This window comes from Rhea americana, unplaced genomic scaffold, assembly GCF_003343005.1.
Source record: "Rhea americana isolate MKP2758 unplaced genomic scaffold, rheAme1 scaffold_185, whole genome shotgun sequence".
NCBI classification, from domain to species: Eukaryota; Metazoa; Chordata; class Aves; order Rheiformes; family Rheidae; genus Rhea; species Rhea americana.
The window spans coordinates 1,551,868-1,572,387 of NW_028185983.1; the positions used below are offsets into that span (position 1 = coordinate 1,551,868).

Genomic DNA, 20,520 nt, shown 5'->3' on the forward strand with positions numbered 1-20,520 from the left:
ATATAAGACAGAATGAGCTTTGTCAAGTGATATTTGAAAATTGGTTTGGGATTTTTGGTTTTGGTTTCTTTTGAAACCTTTCTTTATTTTTAGCACTGATGTGCAAAGTGCTAACCCTGGATCAGAGGCTGGTTTGGCAATGTTCCTTAAGCAGCCAAAGCCAATCTCTTACGAGGAGACTTTCTTAAGACTCTTAATCTGGTTAATGGACAGATTCTGTCTGGGGAATTCCACAGTGAGAACCATCCTGCTGAATGTGACGATACCCTGGCAGTGAAACTGTTAAGAGATTTGATTGTACGATGGTAGTTTACAAGAAGCAACCTATGCTGTGATAATACTACTGTGAAATATTAACAGATTTTGAATTGATACCATGATCTTTCAAAAAAAAATTTTCTGTGCCTAAGAATAGAAAAGAACTCGCTTGCTACAGCTAAAGTTTTACTGTCTTTGGTTCTACCACCAGCAAGTAGGGCACCTGAGGTCTCAAGCCATATGTCCATCATACTATGCTTTATTTTTTAAGTACAATGCCTGAGGAAAAGCAGTCTAAGATACCATTAAGTGAGGAAAGTATGTCCTTTCAATTCTGGCGGCTTGTATGCTCTAGCATGTACTTACTTTTTAATGATATTATATAGTACAGACCAAGGATTCAAAAGGAAAGCGTTCATGGTTTTTCCAGATGTCCAGAGCTTAACGTGAGTTGAAAGGCAACAGGTATAAGTGGGCAATTCAGTGGTGGTATTATTTCCATCCTTATTCATGAAAACAGTCCTGAGTCGTGGACAGAGTAATGAACTAAGAATGGAAAAAAAGATTATGATGATGAAAGTTAGTCTAATTTTTGAACTCTAGTTAATCTTTAATTCCTCTGTTTGGAGAAAGAAAAACTTCAGGCCCAATAAAACACATTCAGAGACAACCCTTTTGCAATTGTGTTGTGATTGTGTCGACAATCGGAACAGCCAAGAAAACTGTAGTTAAGGAAAAAACTGAACCCAATTAAAAGGAATTTGCTCCAGGCTGTATTTTGGTTCTGATTAATGCCGTTTGGTAGGCTAGAGGCACAAAGCGATGCACTGAAGGTGTGTATTAGCGGGTACTGCCATATGGTCTGTCATGTCTTACTGGTTAATTTAACCATCTGTCATGTCTTGATAATTTGTATTCACTTTCAGTACTTTGATTCAATAGGCTTTCTTCTCTTTGGTACCGCATTTTTCATCATACAGTATTGGCATATTCCCATTAAATGATTTTATTTCTTGATATTGAGTATAGCAGTATTTGTTGTAGATACTGTTGCAGATTGTTCTTTCCTGTCAGTTTAAGGAGAAGATGAGTAAGTGCAGACAAGCTTTTGGAAGAGGTTTCTGCATATATTTCAAAAGTCATCTCATGAATGCTTGTTCATTCTCCCACACCCTACCCCCCCATTCACTTCTCTCTAATTCTACACTTGGGTTCACATCAACTTCTTTACTGTGTAAACTAAATCAAGTTAATGTCTGTAAAAGAGGTCTCATTACATTTGGGTCAGAGTAGAAATCCTTCTGCAGAAAGCACGTTTATCTTTTCTTTCTCACATCATGCTTTTTCAGAATTACAAACTAAAAATGCAACTTACTTTGCTGATCTGATGTACTTTTTTTTTTTTTTTTTTTTAATAAAGACAGTAACATTTCAGGACATGCATCTAAGAGGAGTGAAAGTCACATCACACAAGATTTTCAGCCCCAATATGCTAGTTAAATCAAAAGTTCATTGAGTCCACTGAAAAGCATGCAGTGTACAAAAGTTACAAAAAAGGCTGCAATTCCTTTTTTGTTTTTTATCTCTGTTGTCTCATTGCTATTTCACTGATCGGCTTATTAAAATACAGTAGTGTGGGTTTGTTGTTTCTGACATGTAATCTGAGGAAGACTCAGTGCAAATGAAAAGAATAATGTTGTTATATTTTAAATGAGAAGTATATACAGCCAGTTGTGGATAATCAGTCCTCTTCATTATGAAATCAGAGTAGAGCATGTTGTGTTGTAGCCTGTTCAGAGCCTGAGTTTGGTACTTAGAGCCTCAAGTAGCTACATATAATACCTGTTGAAATGTATGGAGTTACAACCAAGTTAAGTTAAACTGTGTAAGCGTTAATACCAATAAGTGTTTCTTGTGGTAATATAATGATCTATGAGCTTCACCCTCAGCTCATGTCTTATTAACGATGTTTGTGTAACATAGACATAAGGAACCTGTTTAACAGGACTTGTGATTAATATAGATTTTGTGATGGAAGATTTCAAAATGAGGGGCTAAATAGTTTATCTGATCATGCCTGGCTGGTTTTCTTCATGTTTAGATGATGACTTACATATTGATATAACAGGATTATGATTCTAATGAGCTCTTCAATCTCAGTGAGGAGAACAGTGATGTGTGCTGTTGCTACTCTAGCTGTCAGAGAGTATCATGAATTTGTAGAGCCCCTTCTTAGGGCTGTACCAAGGCAGAATGACTTGTGGTAAAGACTTTCACAAGAGATACAAATAAAGACAGTTGAGACTTTATTATGTTTGATTGCTTGGGTGTCTGCTCATTTGAATAGATTTATTGACTTTAGTTTATTAATTTGAAAAATGTTGCCAATACAGTGGTTTACTGTGTTGACCTGAACTGTCAGATTGGCAGTGTCATTCAAATGTATATATTGTACTTATTTCACAGTATTTATTGTACTGTATTTTATGGGAGCTTGCACAAACTGAAGAAGCAACTGGAGATTATTTTGTGTATTTCACTCACATTATACATGTCTGGTAGYAATTTTTTTTCTCCTTGTGAAAAGTGAGACATTGTTTTAAAAAAAAAAAAAGAATATTTCCATAAGAAATAACCGTTTCCCTATATTACTGAGAAACATCTCAATAAATTTTTCGTTTAGTATTTTTCTTTTTTTTCACTTGTTAAGGATGAAATCATCTTTTTCATCCAATAGATAGGATTGCATTCTTCCTGAATTCTTTCTGTTAACTCTCTTGAATATAGGAAGAAAGCAAAGATTCTAGGAATGTGGTATCTTCATTCAGTACAGATCACAGAGTGGATGAAGTTGGAAGGGACCTCTGGAGATCATCTAGTCCAACACCCCTTCTCAAGCAGGGTCACCTAGAGCAGGCTGCCTGGGGCCTCTGCAGTTGGGCTTTGAATATCTCTAAGGATGGAGACTCCAGAACCTCCCTGGGCAACCTGTTCTAGTACTCAGTAGCAGTAAATAAGTTTTTTCTCATGTTCAGATGGAGCTTCCTGTGCTTCAGTTTGTCTCTCAGTTTGTTGATTGTCTCTCATCCTGCGCTGGGCTTCACTGAAAAGAGTCTGATCCTGTCCTCTTCACACCCTCCCGTCAGAGTCAGATACTTATAAACATTGATAAGATCCCCCACTCAGCCTTCTCTTCTCCAGCCTGAACAGGCCCAGCTCTCGCAGCCGTTCCTCATATGAGAGATTCTCTAGTCCCTTAATTATCTTAGTAGCTGTATGCTGGACTCTCTTCAATTGCTCCATATCTTTCTTGCACCAGAGAGCCCAGAATGGGACACAGCACTCCAGATGTGGCCTCCTCAGGGCTGAGCAGAGGAGAAGGATCACCTCCTTCAACCTGCTGGCAGTGCTCTTCCTGATGCAGCCTAGAATACTGTTGTCCTCCTTAGCCATGAGAGTGCATGGCTTGCCCCTGTTCCGCTTGTGTATCAGAACACCTAGGTCCTTCTCTGCAGGGCTACTTTCCAGCTGGTTGATCCCACCAGCCTGTACTGGTGCGTGGGGTTATTCCTCCCAAGGTACAGGACTTCGTGCTTCCCCTTTTTGAACTTCATGAGGTTCCTCTGTGCCCATTTCTCCAGCCTCTCAGGGTCCCTCTGGTGTATCACAACTGTCTGATGATGGCACAACCATCTTATGTGTCAGCCACACTTCCCAGTTGTGTATCATGTGCAGACTTGTTGAGGGTGCATTCAGTCCCTTCATCCAGATCGTTACTGAAGATGTTAAACAGTTCTGGCCCACTAGTGACTGGTCTCCAGCTGGATACTGAAATACCATAAAAGTTCTGGAAAATAGCTGGTCCTTTATAGGTTGTTCTTTCCGTAATCTGATTTATCTGACAGGAAGCTCATGGTACCCCTGGTGGAGCCCCACTACAAGGTCCCTGTTTACAAACTCCACAGGGATGCAAAAGAAGGGACATCCACTTTCTATCAGATGTAAGCCTTAATTTGTAGATTTCAGAAGATAAAGACTCCCTTTCCTCTATGTTTTGTTATGGTTATTCTCTCTCTCTCTCTCCTTTTTTTTTTTTTTTTTTTTTTTTTTGGGGGGGGGGGAGCCCTGTTTTGATTTTTTTTTTGGCTTCATTTTTGTTTCGGCTCTTTTAGAGCCCTTTAAAGATTGGACTATTTCAGGATTTAAGTGTGAAGTGATTTCTTCAGCCCTGAAGTAATGGTTAGGCTCTTCTTATTTTTCCATTTCCCTTACTCCAAAGGGGAAAGAAAAGCATCCCTTCTTCAGAAGCTTGGTCATAAAAATTCTGTGTCTAGTCTGACATTGAATACATTGTAATCACTTTCTTGCAAAACCGTAGGTTTAATAATGAGCTATCTTTAAATTTGTTTGTGGACTTGTCTTGAGTGTGCTTGGTGCTCTGTACTCTCCCGAAGGAGTAGTATTACTGTTTGGGGTGGGTGGGCCAGGGAGGAGGAATTATGCTGTTTTCAGAACCTGTGTGCATGTGGCTTTGATACACACAACTGCTTTGGCTTTGAGAAGCCCAAGGGGCACAGCATTAGTGGTGGAGGAGGAGGGACCGTGCCTGGTTTGGAACAGGGTTTGGACATGTGCAACTTGGGGTAAGTACTAGATTCATGATGGCATGTGTTTTAGGGAAGAACCTTCTGAGTGCAGCACTGAATGCTGGCATGTTAATGAGCCTTGGTAATCCAGTGTTTTATTACCTCCTGGTGGTAGATTAATTGTTTCTTTTCCATTCTGACCTTGTTGTTTTTCTGGATCTCTTTGACCTTGGGACTGCATTAATGCAAGTTCTGAAGCAAATCATACGTGTTAGCTTGCAGCTTTAGGTAGTAAGGAAGGTAACTCTTTGCAGATAACCTGGCATGCAAGCAGGAGGCATTAAACCTGTCCTCTTTCTTAGCAGCATCAATTCTCTGGGTGCATGTCACAACTTTTGTATTGCTCAATTATCCTAACAGTTTTGCCAGTGTTTTCCCAAATATCAGCAGAAGGTAGCAAAGGGGCTTTCTCAGCGTATAGCTGAGGCGTAGGATGCAGTTGTCTGAAATCCATCACACACCATTAAAAAAAAAAAAAAAAGCCTTAACAGTATAAAGATCTGCAAGACTTTTGTTGACTTCAACCCTCTGGAAAGTTATTGTGGTCTTCATTAGATATGATACAGCACTACCAACAGAAATAACTATCTCCTTGCTCCCAATAGCTGTTGGTTAGTTGATTTTAATATTTAAATAAAACAGGCAGTCAAAACTTGTTGTTCCTAGATTGAGACTTTGATAAATCAATATACAAAAGAATTATTAGAGCAATGGTAATGAGAAGACTTCAACTGAAAATGGAACTTGCTATTCCAGCTTTTGAAATACCAACTTAGTAGACATATTAAAAATGGTGTTGATATTCCATCTTTTAAAAAAAATTCATGAATCTTTTCACTAAATTTAAGAACTATAAAGGATGCTAATATTACCTATTTAAACACTGATATCTCAGTATTTGGAAATCGTGTAGTAAAATTGCATATTGAGTCCTGTAGAAAAGTATTTGTTTTCTACTTGAAACTGAATAGGTTCAAGGGACATGCTTTAGAGAGTACGTATCTCTTTTTTAGAGTAGTTATTTCTTTATTGAGTAGTTTTATGTTGTTATTTGCTATGATTGACAAATCTTTAACCCGTTAAAATGACCCAAAGACAAGTACGCACAGTAAGATGCCATTAACTTTGCAGCTGATAAACAGTTTGTAAGTTGATCAGCCGTTCATCTGTGGAAAAATCTATAGATTTTTCCCAAAGATGACAGCACATAACTGTTGCTGTAACAGTCACGTAATACAAAGTAAGAAATACTGTCATGACTGGTATTCTGATAACTTTAATTTCTGAGACTGAGAATGGTTAGTTTTTTAAAATGAAAATACTTTACTTACCTGCTGGCATCTCTGTTTCCCTGATACCTTATGGGGAGAATGCCAGTTATTCCCTAACAGTTAGGACTCTCAAAAAGTCTTACAATTCAGGTAGCTTCAAGGTATTTCAGGATTGCCAGTTAGCTGTTTTGTGACTTTGGCCATGTTCTGTCAGTTTTCTTCTACTGTTTGCCGTATCTTCCTTGACTTGTTTGATTCAACTGTGATGTGTTTCGGGCAAGAAGTTTCTCTTATTATATATAAAGTTTATTGTTCAGTACGATAGTGTTCCAATCTTGATTGTATACAAATAAACTCTACTGCAGTTTTAAAAATAGACTTGTATTAATACTTGCAGATTTGGAACTGTTGGTAGAGCATGAAAGAGGTTGAATTAAGCCCTCCACAGCAGAAGACTAGCATAACTATTTGAGAGTATGTTAATATTTGGGTGATACTACCAGTGAGTTCAATGGAAAAAATACATTATTTCATTGGAGGCAGGATTAGGGGGAAAATCTGTTGCTCCAAAGAGCATTGTTAATTTGTAAATTCACAGAAGAGTCATAGTACTCAAGAAGAAGGAGGAGGCATAATTCTTTATTTTGTAGCAAGTTTGGTTTGTTGATGCATTATTGAACCTCTAAAGTGTTGTCTGTTTTGCACTTTTTTTTCCTTGCATACTGATTCAACCAAGTACAAAGTAAAGCAGCTCATGCAGAAAATTTGGACATAATCATCATAGGTTGAATTTTAGGTTGGTCTGAAGGATACTAGACTTTGGTAGAGCTGCTCAGCTGTTTGAGGAATCAGTCTCAAAGATGCTGGGTTAAAGAGCATTTTGGAAATGTGGACCATGCAGAATTTAATTCTGTAATGGTCATAYGAACTTCCTAGATAATTGCAGTAGTTATAAATAAAATGTATAATTTGCATTCTTGGCAGAATTTCTAATAAGGGGGGCAACAGAATTACTTGCAGTAGCTGTGCCAATGGCAAGCCAGTTTGAAAAGTGTTTGACACGAAAATGTGCAAATAGAATATTCCACTTAAATGCGTACATATGCTGAATAATGTGGAAGAAAAGATAAATATGTCACAAGCAGATTAGAAGGACGGAAATTGAAGAAACTATTCCTTTCCTCCAGACAACCTGTGTTAAAATTCAAGTAACTTTGTGTATTTTTCTCATGTCTATCCTTTTGTTTGTTTCATATATGGTTTTATATCTAGGCTTTCCATTATAAAAATATTTAGTGTTTCTTTATGCAGCAAAGTCCCTGTCAATGCAATGAGTGTGGTAGCAGCTTTTGCAGGCAGGGTGACACAATTTGAGCAGCACAAGCCAAGCTAATAGAACTCTGTCCACATCCAGGAATTTAATCTTAGCAAGTAACAGTGAGGGATGTGATAGATGCATCTTTGGTTGCTTTTCTAAACATTTAAATAGCATGTTAACACTTTATGGTATAGGCCAAACTTTTGTAAAGCGTTTCTAGAGTAGTTGCTTGCTTTTGTTTTAAAAATACTTCTATGGCATTTTTTTTCCCATGATAATCCTTGGGAATCTTGCAAACAGACTGCAAAACTGAAGTACCTAAGTTACTAATGTGACAAAGTGATAAGACTAATTATAGCTGGAAATATGTCATTTTATTAATATAATAACATAAAAATCATTTTAATAGTAGAATAAAAATATTTTAATAAAATTCCAGTTGATCTTAYTGTTTTAAAAAAGGTATATCATTAAAATATTTTTTTCATAAGATATGTTTAATTTATTCATCTTCAAAGGATTAATTTTTAGACAGTCAATGTGTAAAAATGGCAAAATGCTGATAAGGCACAATGACTTTATTGTTCTTCCAGTGAAACAGCAAAAAGATTAGATTTCATATCACTATGTTTATTTATCAGGTATAACTTTCTTCATTTGTAGATTTTAAAAAATGAGCACAGCACATGAATCTGGTTCTGGCTCTGCTTCTCCCTCATTCACGATTCTGCTGTGGGCCACTTTGATGCAGGGTTCATAGCCTTTTTTTTTTTTCCTTGTCTCTCTAAAAAGAAAAAAAAAAAGTAGTTTTAATTGGCCTTTCATGATATCTGTCTCACCAAAATATGTAGTTTCCTTGGAAGAAATGAGGTTTTGGAGTAGATGCAGGCAGCTGAATGATACAAGTGAGGTGATTAACTAGAGCTGCTGCTGCCATTGCATGCTGTTTCTCTTTGTATGTTGAAAATGCATATATTTCTTTGATTTTTTTGTTGTTGTCGACATGCTACTTTCATGTAATTTTTTTCATAAATCAAAATCTGTATTTCACACTTTTTCCCTCACTCTTAAATGTCTCTTATAAATCTATTTGCAGCTGGGTCTCGGGCATCTTACAGCAGCCAGCACAGCCACCTTGGGTCCGAGTTAAGGGCACTTCAGTCTCCAGAGCACCACATAGATCCTATTTACGAAGACAGAGTTTATCAGAAGCCCCCTATGAGGAGTCTCAGCCAGAGTCAGGGGGACCCTCTGCAACCAGCACACACAGGCACATACCGCACTAGTACAGGTAGGTGGATGTAACTTGCATGACTGTCTTTTTATGAGCTATATCTTTAGTACTAATTATTCTTCTCTTTTTGATGTGCTAAACAAATTGTATTATGAGCATGCCGGTCAAACAAGATACTTTACATACATGGCAGCTATCAGTAGAACCCTAAAAGAACACACAAAAAATAGAAATACTTAATGTTGTGTTATATATACCGTAGGTTAAGCTGATCTGGAGCAGGGACTTACTGTTAAGGAGGGAGAATGTTTTTGTTAATCTTGCATATTATCTGCAAGAAAAATTGAGCTGCTCTGAAAAAACTTCTAGGCTTTTTGCTCACAAAGTTACCTTGTGTGTCACAAAAGAACTGCAAAGTTCCTTCCACATGAAGTTGAAGGCTTGTTCATTTGCTTTTTAGAGTCAGTCATATGTAATAAATGCTCTGCTGTTGTACAGAGGTCCACTTAAGTATACAGATATAAAATTGAGCTGTGGCATAGAGAAGCTGTTATCGCCACTGATTTATCTGTAAAATAATAATGATTGTCCATGAAATGCATTGGTGCGCAAGTTCTACTTGCGGAATGTCCTCTCAACCAAATGAAATACAGCTGTATATTGCTGCCCACAAATAGATCACAAATTAGCAGGGATATTTATGGTATTTAATGCACAGAATAATTAGAGTACATAAATGCCACAGACAAAATAGCCTAAAGCAGATGTAGAAAGAACTTGCCTTAGGAATTGTAAGTATTTCTGGTGTTTTATCATTGCTGTAGTGATCAAATTGTGATGATTTTGTCCATTCCCAAATCACTCCCATTTTCACCACTAGAAGTGAAGAACAACAATTGAACTTTTTGGAAGAAGAATCTTTACTTTCATACATATTTTTTTCTTTTAAAAATATTTTATCCAAGAGCTAAGCTGGCAGTTTTTGCGTCTCCAAAATTACTATTGCTTATTGTAAATTTTGGGTGTTCAGAGTGCAAGAGAAAATCCTTAAAAAGAAATTATTCACAGAACCGTGTAGTTAAATATCTGTAACAGCTATGGAATTTTAAAGAATACCATTTCTGTTACCTTCCAGTGAAAAAACTACCATGGTGTATGTTTTACATGGAGTCATATGAGTATATACTACAAAAGGTGATGATACCTTGCAGGAAGGGGGCAAGATTTCTGCCTAAATCACTGAACAGCAGAGGCAGTGATAGTGAATGAAACAGTGATGAATGAAACTGCAGCACAGGATGTTAGTGTGTAACACCTAAGGAAAGCTTTTCAGAGGAAGATTTACAGAAGACTGATTTAGATAGTGTAGATAGTCTTGATGAAGTTGTGTTTTGCCATGTTGGAGATACAGATTTGAGCATTGCTGCAGATTCCTTCTGAAGAATGGCTGCCCCAGGGCTTCCCTTGGGTTGATTCTCACCACTATCAGTCTTGCAGAGAATGAGCCTGATGAGTCCCTCCATGCTCAGAGCAGGAGTCTTGAAGTGGCCTGGACGTGACTGTTCCTGCCTCTGCTACAAATGTCTGAAGGAATGTATTTCTTAAGATAAAGGAGACAGTACAGTTTTTCTCAAAATAACGGAGTGAATGGGAGTCCAAATTGAGTTTGGCACATTGGTTTCTTTGTTGAGTTGTCTGAGTGCTTTTTAACGTGGCTGTCTGCTTTGACTCCCTATATAGATAGGTATAGAGGGATGCAAATTGCTATGTGCTCTCTGAAGTTACGTGACAGGGATTCATGTCTTGTATGTCTTGTGTGCATGTTATCGGAGGAGAGGATACAAGACCACTTTAGCGTGCTTCTCTATGGAACATAGTTCACATTCTCATAGCAGAACAGCGTCTTTAATTGACGGGTGAGGGGGGCATGTTTGCCAATCCCTGGTGAAATCTTGAGAATTTCCATTTTTTGTAGTGCACTTCTGTGCCCTGTTGCTAAACAACAAGCTAATGTCACTCAAAGCGACAAAGTATTTTATTGATATGCTTTGGCGTACAGACATAGCTAAATGAGTCATAAGAGTACAGAAAGGCAAACTTAGACTAAGGGCGTAAGTCTCTGACAAAGGCTAGATTTTTTTTTCTCTGCAGTTGACATTAATCATTTGAAACAAAAGATTATGCCARTTATACTTGCAAAACGTTTAGTTTTGTACAGTATTTTATGAGATAAACCACTTCCTGAATCTGAAAATTTCACTTAATTTGGAAGATTCTTTAACTCTCAGAATGGAAGTATTTCTTCACTTTTAAAACAGACAAGATCTCTTGCTCTTTTTTGGACTTCAGAGTACTTATTACATTGAGGAATATTTATACAATTATGGATAAAGCACACTCAGAGTTTCTCATCACCTAGGTGAATCAACATTCAGTGAGTAGAGAATTTCTTTGTGAACTGAGAAAAGTTATTTTTTCCTTTTCTTTCCTTCCCCCCCCCCCTTTTTTTTTTACTTTATCACTACATTTTTGAATGTTTGTATTTTCCTTATATTTTACTAGTGGATGAAATGCATGACCATAGTAATGGCTGCAGTAAGGACTACGTATTGCAGAATGTTTAAAACAGAGGAGCTTACAAAACATATCCCTTACTGGCATATCTTGAGGTAGGGGCAGGAGGAATTCTTCATCACCTTGTGGTTTAAATTGTGACTGGGTGTAGTACCATTATTCTGTCCAAGCTAAGAATAATCTTTCAAAGTTCACAGAAACAGCTGCATAGGGTTCTTTGGTTTGTGGTTTTTAGTAGATCAAATTGAGATTAGCAATCCCTTTTATTCTTCAAAGGGTAGCACCTTCTCCTTTATAAGAAGTAGCAACCTAAATTTTTGCACTAAAACTAGCAGGATACATATAGTTAATAATGGTAGAATTAAGCTTATTTAATATAATTTTTACCTGTGCACCACTGGAATTTGAAAAGTGTTCTTACTCTGAGAAGAGTAAGATGGGAAGGATTTCCTTCCAGCTAGAAGGGGCACAGGAATATAAATRGGTTTCCTTTGGCTTATTGTTTAATTTGTGGAACTAGAAGTTTGGACTAGGGATCTAGTCCTATTTAACTTAACTATTGACACTTAATTGATGTTAAACATGAAGCAAGTCCAAACTGGTAGAATCTCACTATTTTACAAGCCTAGAATATCCATAACGTGAACAGAAAGCAACTTCCCTCGACTTCTGAGCTGTCATTTTTGACCTATAGCACAGGAACGCAAGTATGGCAGCAGTGGAGCTTGTGAGATAAGTGTCTGTTGCTTGTGGAGGCTGACAGCACTGTGTTTGGAAGTTTGTAATGACACTTGTGCTCATCAAGGTGCCTTGATGAAAGGGAAGAGCCCCTTTCTGTAAAAAGATGTGATTTTTTGGGGGGTAGGGAGGATAAAAGCATTAAGAGCTTTGAAAGAATGCTGTCCCTGAATGGATGAGATGATAAATAAGAGTTCTGTGCTTACTTTAAACCCTCCCTAAAGTGGTCCCATGACTCTACCAGTTGAAAAAAAAAAAGTGCTGTTTAAAAATGGGGCAGGCATTGGTGAATTGTGTATACTTAGACCTCAGAACATTCAGAGTCCTCATGCTTTAAAGAACACTGATGTATTCCAGAGGCTGCAAGTGAGTATCCTTGTCCTGGACCTCACACAAGTATCATGGAAGAACCAGCCATGGCGGGATGAACCTGTCCTCATCTCTGTGAAGGATAAATGCATCTCATTGGCACCAAGGGAACCTGAGAGCCTTGAAGGAGGCTTAAGTACTGCCTCAAGATGTGCAGGTTGATGATTGTCTTTGCCTTCTGGCCCCTGGAAAGTCACTGCAGGGAGTGCCTTGTGACGTAGCTCAGCCATGGGAAGTCCAGCAGCTAAGATTATGCTGCTGATTGGCATTAGCTTTGAGTTCTGGCTGCACAGACCAGAAGCGCCCAATGAGGGAGACAGGGTATGCGAGGCCCTTTGAGAACTCATGTGTGCTTGTCCAAAGAGAGAGGGAGAAAGGGGTGTGAGGGAATGGGTTGAGAGAAGGGAGAGTGGGATCTGTGGTTGAGCAGGTGTGGTACTGCTGATCTTGAAAAGAGCATCCCAAAACAAAAGATTTATCGGAAGTAAACAGTGAAAGGAAAGCAGTCAAAATTTGCATCACTTCTGGAGAGTGCGCGGGACGTGAAGAGCTTACCAAGCATGTTCTTGAAATGGGTCCTGAGGGCAGGAGGAGGGGAGGCGAGGAACAATTTTGCAGCATTTCTCTTTGCTACCTAAGAAGTTACCCAATGTCCCTGTGTGCACAGAGCGTTGCTAGGCCATCCTGCAGCTCTTCTTGTGGCATCCTCCTTCAGATCAGGTCCTGCTGAGTTTGCTTGGGCCWGTGCTCAGCGCTCCCACCCGTGCACCACTTCTGAAGCTAGCTGTTAATAAAAGCTGTGCTACTGCAAGCTGTGCCACCTCCTGGCTGCCAGGGTGGAGAATGCCAATCAAAGAAGAGAGCCCTGTGAAATTTATGATGGCAAGCACAAAACAGAAATGTGGCTTTTTTGTGAGTTGAATTTCTGTGCAGAGGGAGAGTGCTGTCAGGAGAGCTCAGTGAGGGGAATCCGTGCTGTGGTTGCCATGGTGAGTTAAGCGGGCTCCTTTCCTTAGAGAGTAGAGTTATCTGTTATAGGTTGGTCCTGACTGTGTTTGCCAAGAGGGTTACAACTCAGTAGCAATAACTAGGCAAAAAAGTCTGTATTGGAAGTGCTTTCAGAGGTTCACGTTTACCTTCTGCACTGAGTGAAGGACACCAGGAGGGAAATACGGCAAGTAACGGCTTTTCTGGCCTCTTGCTGCCTGTAGTTTCTGTTCAGGTTTTTATGAGTGGCAGGAAATACTCTGTATTTTATTCTCCTGTGATGCAACACAAGAAAAGGCCCTGAAAGTGAGGAATACTGTTATCTTCTGGACTGATGCTATCCTCATCTTCTGCACCTTGTTTCCCTCCACTGTTTGCTCCTTCACTGACTGAACGAGAGGAATCTGCAGCTCGGGATGGCTTATGTCAAATGCTGCTCTCAGTTATTAGGAGCATTGTCTTTCTCAGGTAATCTTGGTTTTGTGGGTGGGGATAGTGGTTGTTCTCAGAGGACAATCTTTCTTCTGTGATAGGCTGGAGGCATTTCCAAATAAAGTGCAACTTAGCTTTATGGACTTGTCCTTTCTGTGGATGTGTGCACCTTGATAAGTTGTTATTTTTAACCATTTCAAACCAGTGAGATTGTGTAAGACTTAAATGCATTGAAAAAAAAATTAGAAAATTAGTACAGAATTCTTATGTTAAAGTGGGACTAGGTAAAAATGACGATGTGGGATTCCAAATTTGATTGCCTTGATGAGTTCCCTATAGCGAACTTGGTTCACAGCAGTATTTCTTCAGCTGCAAGGCCAGCAAATGGCCTCAGCTCTTAGAGTTGAACTCAGAATTTCAGTCTTGCTCGTCACCAGTGACAGGTTTCACAGAGCAATCTGTGTCCCAAAGTTATCCCACTACAGTCGCAGTTTTTCTGATTAAGAATTACTTCTCAGCATAGAACTGGATTTGAAATTTAGTTACCTGTCACTCATAGTTCTACAGACTTCAGGCTTAATGCAAAAAAGGAATTCAAAAGGGGTTAATAGGGAAAAGGGTGGGTTTTTTTCTTTTGTATACATTTAGACGCATCCTCAAATTTTTAAAATGAGCAATCATTTTGAGTAAGTAGGTATAGTTTTTACTTAATATGCTGTTAGAATAGAATCTAGCTGTTAACAAAAAACTACCTTTTGCAAGCTAATTCCTGTGTTACAAGTATCTAATTTGGAAACAAAAAGGGGAACTTAGTTTCAAATATGTTTTTCTTCATTTGGGGTTTCAAAATGTCGCTTTAAACTAAAAGCAAGAATAATTAAAAAAAAAAAAGAAGAAGGCAGCTTTGACCTTCCTCATTTGGATTACGCCCTTTGTCTGTTACACTGCTTCTCAAAACTTTATTTAGGTTCTCTTCAGTCCTAAAGTGCAATAGCTAGATTGTTAATGCCAAACACCACTTGTGTTGTTTTGGTTTTATTTCTCCTTTTTCTTTTTCTTTTTTTTTTTGGTTTCATTTGGTTTTGGGGGTTTTTTTGCCTATAATCTGCATTAACATACTGTGATGCCACAGCTGCAGATTAATTCAGAATTGTGCTGGTAAATCACATGGCATGGAGTTTTGGGTATAGGATTTAATGTTTTCAAGGAAATTAAAAAGAAAAATTATTTCTACCTCTGCATCTCTATCAGTTTGGTAATCTTGAGAGAATAGAACTATTTTACTAACTGCCATCCACTTGATAACATTGCTTTGGGAGAGATAATTATAAGAAACAAGCAGGGAACAAATCCTCAATACAAAGCAAATAGTGCACAAAATACCTTAGTGATCTGTAGAATGAATGACAATCACCTCAAAGCAATGGGAAGTCATTATCTCATTTCATTTGACAGATCCTGAGTATTTGCTATAGCCTTATCTGTGTTATATTCTTGTATACATATATAAATAAATGTCGGAGGGTTGGTTTCCTTGTTAAAATGGTATTTACTAATGTAACTCATCCTGTTCGGTGGGAGGAAACATCTTGACTCTCAACTGAATACATGAGACTAATGAAACAGCAGCTGCCAAATGTTGTGCATGGATAAATGGAGCTAAAATATACTAAAAGCAACTGAGATGATGAATTTGGGTCAGAATTTGACCTGGTAATGTTTTAAAAGAATATGTGAAAATTATTTTATGACTGTTACAGATGCTCTCCCTTCTTTCTTATTCCATGCTATGAAAGAGATGCAGCTTTCAAAAATCGTGTCTGGTCAGGGTCACACTGAAATAACTGTTTTGCATTCATGCTATTCTTCATCCAGGTATGCTGTGTGGGTATCTTTTCTGAGAAAAATGGATGTGGAGGATATCTTTTCTGAGAAAGGATGTGAATTTTTCCACTCTTGTTTAAAATTTTGGAAGGATGAGAAGACACCTTTCAGCTCCAATGCTAAAATGCCCAGTGGTCAATGTAAAGCTATGGGCAAAACCTCTGTAAACTATTAGAAATACTTCCCCCTCGCCCCGCCCCTTATAGTAGAGAAACTTTTTTCCAAATAACCATGACTTGATACTTTAAAACTATGAACATTTTAAGTCTGTAAACCTGAGGACAGTCCAGACAACCTGAAGACAGTTCAGACTTCAGTGTTTCTCAGATTAAAAACATGTTAAAATTGTCAATCTCCCAAGCCTCCTTCCTCTGTCCCATAAACACGATACTTCCAGAGGCTTGTGATTTGCTCTACATATTTCYTGATGTTTCTGTTCCCCTTTTAGAGGTTGTCTGGGTGCATTTCAGATATTCCTTAACTTACTGCTGCCTATTAAGGTAGAACTGCGATTGATCTTGGCCATGACACTGAAACTCTGGGAAGTAAATATCCTGTAAATCTCATCTGCCATTATTGAGAAAATGCTGTGGCAACTCTGTGCCAGAAAATATCTATGTGTTTGTCACCCGTTTACTGTATCTTTGTAGTCTCAGGTAAATGAAAGCCTGGTCATGTTAGACTTCCTTGGTGCAGTACTATGTCCATTCTCTTTTATAGTAAGTGTTGCGTAGAAATAAAAGAGTTATCTTTTAAGAAATAAGAAACAATTCAAACACTCACTTTTTGTAAATCTTTGCTGAATAAAAACACAATGCTGTGCCTGAGGTAACTACACAGTAGGGTCTTCAAGAGGACTAATGCTTTTGTTAAAGTATCATGCTTTCAAGAGTATTATTTTTAAAAGCACTCTTAAAAATTGCCAGCTCATTATAATTTTTTTTTTAACTAAAACTGTAATCTTTATTACATGAAACTGACTGCTTCTCCAGGTAGCTTTCTTCCTTTAGCGTATTATAGTTCAGTAGCTTGCATGTAGAGCTGGATTTTTTTTTTTTTTTTTGCAAGCAGAGAAAGGACTCAGAGATGCTGGTGTTTATTATAATGGATTCAGCAACTTTTAAACTATCATTTACAGAATTTATGTTAATATATCTAAGGTGTATATACTACAAACTCTGACACTGGAATGTAAATATATTTAACTTAATAGTAAAATAATTCTCTACTCCAGAAGGAAGCCATTAATTTAAATAGCTGAAGCTCAGTAACGTGGTCTAAGATATTCTAAAGAATATCAACTTATAAATGTTTTATTATTTAGGATTATAGTGTACTAAATTGGGAAAAGCTCAAAATCTGGAGGAGTATAAATGCAGTTTATATGCACATTGTATTTGATGGCTGTACCATGATACAGTGTAGGCTGTTGAACTGTTATGTTCTCGTAATATTTTTACTTTTCTGAAGAGTAATAATTGTGACTTTGTTTAGTGCATATGTTTTTATTTTGGCCAGCTAGAAGGGAAACTTCTAGGTGAGAGATTTTAGGAGAAGGTGAATTTGGAGTAGAAACAGAAATTTAGTTGCAATATGCTTATCTATGTTCAGCAGGGCTGTGTATTTTTGCTTTGATGAAGTTTTGCAATGGTTATGGTTGTCATGTCCAATGTGCACAAGATGAAACCATGTAGTAATACAGAGAAGACTCAAGTGTTTATGTCTTGCGTTATGCCATTGTTCAGGACTGAGCTTTACTCCACTGAACAAATTAACATCATGAATTTGAACATCTCAAATTCTCAAAGGGCAATTACTGTTAAGGGCTTTGGAAGTTGCCACTTTTTCCCTTTAAGTGTTCATGTAATGAGTCAGTTAAACTGCATTTTCTCCCTAAATTTGGGGATGCAAGTCAGTGTGACAAGAGAGGATCTGAGAAAAGAGCTTGGCAGAATGCCTGTAGCAGCCAAAATTGTCATATGATTATCATATTATGTGGACACAGCAAGGCTTTTGAGCAGAAAAGCGTTGCTGAAACATGCTAAAAGCTGAGTCTGAGAATACAAATTGCATAAATTAGTGAAGCTTAAGAACTCAACAACTTAAAATGCAGTCAGTTTCTGAAGGTAACTGGAAAAAAATACTGTATATTGAAAAACCTAGCATGTGTCTTAACTTGTTTTGATTATAAAGAAGAAAGAATGTCACTGTTCTCCTGAGGTGGGGAGTTGGGAATTTGGAATCACTGAAAATACGTACTTGGTTGAGGAATTCCAGTATCTAAATGAAACCTGGGAATCCTTTCAGAACACTACGAAGACCTCAAAATGATGCTGTTGAGATACGGTTTTTGTTATCATGATGGATGCCTGGTAACTTTGAACCTGGTGGCCAAATGCAATTGGGCGGAAGGGCCGAAATTGCAAAGGTTATGGGTGCAGAGACAGCTGTGAATAAACTTTGTCAGAGGTCATTCCTCTTAGGTACAATATCTATTAAACTGCAATGCAAATCGCTACAAAAGAAACTTTGTCAGCACTGCTGCTCCTCTACCTATTTTTTCATTAAAATTTGCTTGTGAGGTACAAAAATCCTTACAGATGTCTCTATTCATAAAATATGTATTTACTGCCATCGCTCACCTTAAGGAAAATAGATGATTTCAGATTGATACCAGTTAATCATATATTTGAGCCTCTAAATAACATAATTACTGGCAAAGAAATGGCAAGTCTAAACTGATTATTAAGCAAATTATCCCACATGCTGAGAGTTAGGTAATGGTAGGATGTGTCTTTCCACAATGGAACTGTCCAATACAAGGAAAAAGGTATGTATTTCAAAGCGAAGATAAGCGTGAAAGAGGAGCTAAGATGGAGACAATATGAAAATGTGCAAATTGAAGTGTAGTGATGTAGAGGAAAGGAGCCTTCAGAGTGACCAGATAATGATTTTTTTGTAAAAGTAGGATAGCTCAGGAAGCCAAGAAGTGATTTTTTTTTTTTTTTTTTTTTTTTTTTTTTTTTGTAATAAAGAATCAGTAAAGGAACATCAGTTTCTAAGCAAAGGAACATTCAGTCTTCTTGGAACAATTAATGTAAGATCTAAAGAATGCTCTTAGAAAATTTTAATGAAGGGATACATCAGCGCAGTAGCAACTTCAGTTTTTTAGTCTTCAAAGATTACCATTTTCTGCATTGGTACAGGAGTTATTAAATATGACAATATGCAGACAACAAGTGATATTTCATTGGATTTTTTGAAGCAATGAGTTGTTCTCCTATAAAACGGGCATATAACTACAGTGATGGGCAGGAAACAATTTTAAGACTGTGAAAGAATCAAAATAGCAAATAGATATTAATTCATTATTGGGACATGCAATCACTGTGAATAGATTTATGATCTTCTTTAGATTTAGTACTTCTCAGCTGCCAGTGATGGCAATGGACCTCTTAACCAATTCAGAGATGAACTGAATATTTATAATAGAGCTAGTATCATAGTGGTTAAACAACAACCTCTGGTTTTGGAAATTAAAGTTAAAAACATGAACAACCTGAATCTCTTGTAATATCAACTGGAAGAGTCATGCGTGTTACTTTGTTAAAAAAGACTTCTTTTCTACCATGTCATGGAATTATCTGATAATAAAACCTATTGTTGAATAAAGACTTGGAACAGCATGTAGGCACACTAATTGCAACTAGATATGACAGCCAGGTATAACCAGTGCCTGAGGAAATGCTAGATACCAATCTACATTTTTTTTCCATTTCTATCCTAGGTATTTTTTGCCATTTAGTATCTATCATTATGCTGTTTAGTATCTTATTTCTCTTGCTTATTTGCATTCACTCTGTAGTATATGCTATGCTCTGTTAAAAGGACAAACCTGGTACAGCAGGAAGATTGGTTGCTCACTTGCTGTGCCCTGGCTGTTGAAGACAGAGTTGAACATGTTCAAGCTGTTGGAAGGTAAAAAAGTTCCTATCTTTCCTGAGATAGGCTGAATATGAGCAGCTGGAGAATGTAGAGCTGGCAGAGAGAAATAGAGAAAATATGGAGAGCAGAGCCTTCGAAGCATGACTAGAAATTGCTAAGAGAGGGAGAAGACGTGAAGGAAATAGAAAGAAAGAGGCTTTTTCAGTTAATTATATGCAGTTTATTGCAATCCTGGAAGCCCTGCAAGACCGGTACATTGAGATGCATTGAGAGCTGAATTGCAGGATGGAGGAAAAGAACCTGTCCTGTGAGGGTGCAAGGGGAAGATACGCTTACCAATTCTTCTTTCCCTCTTCCCTCTCACTAAAAGTTTTCTCCATTCTAGAAGTTCTCTTGTGGTTTGTTCTAAGGTAAGGTAGCTTTTAAGCTTCAATGCCCTAATTGGAGTTTTCATATGTTCATTATGAAAAAGAGGTACAGGAAGGTCTTTCTCAGAGCCCAAGCAAGTGAAGAGTCCTTGTCTTTAGTAGGCTTGAACCTTTTGAAAAGGTCAGCTCCATCAGTCCTGAGTTTAAGCTTCATGAAATTGCAATATTTGTTTACAAACAGGATACAAGAACATACTCAGCAACCTGAGACTAAGCTATGTAAAATCTTTTATGCCAAAAAGTCATTGAAATATTGAAGAAACAGATATGGTTGGGCAGTGACTGTCTTAAAAATTCAGATCTATTGTGTGCTTAATTAAGTTATTATCCAAAAGTCTCAGTGTTCATTATTGCCTTTGATAACAAGTAAAGTTTTTGAGCACTTCTTTAAGAGTGACTCCTTAAGAAATGATGTATCTGTATCAGTTAGTAAGAC

The 20,520-nt window shown here is 37.6% G+C and overlaps 1 protein-coding gene across 3 annotated transcripts in view; it reads left to right on the top strand.

Annotated features, from left to right (window-relative positions):
- The window catches only part of CTNND2 (catenin delta 2), a 655,980-nt gene that overhangs the window by 384,575 nt on the left and 250,885 nt on the right, over window positions 1-20,520 (top strand). For all 3 annotated transcript variants that reach the window (XM_085302090.1, XM_085302091.1, XM_085302092.1), the window contains one exon: window positions 8,590-8,784. In XM_085302090.1, coding sequence (XP_085158216.1) covers window positions 8,590-8,784 — 195 coding nt within the window. The remainder of the gene's footprint in view (window positions 1-8,589; window positions 8,785-20,520) is intronic.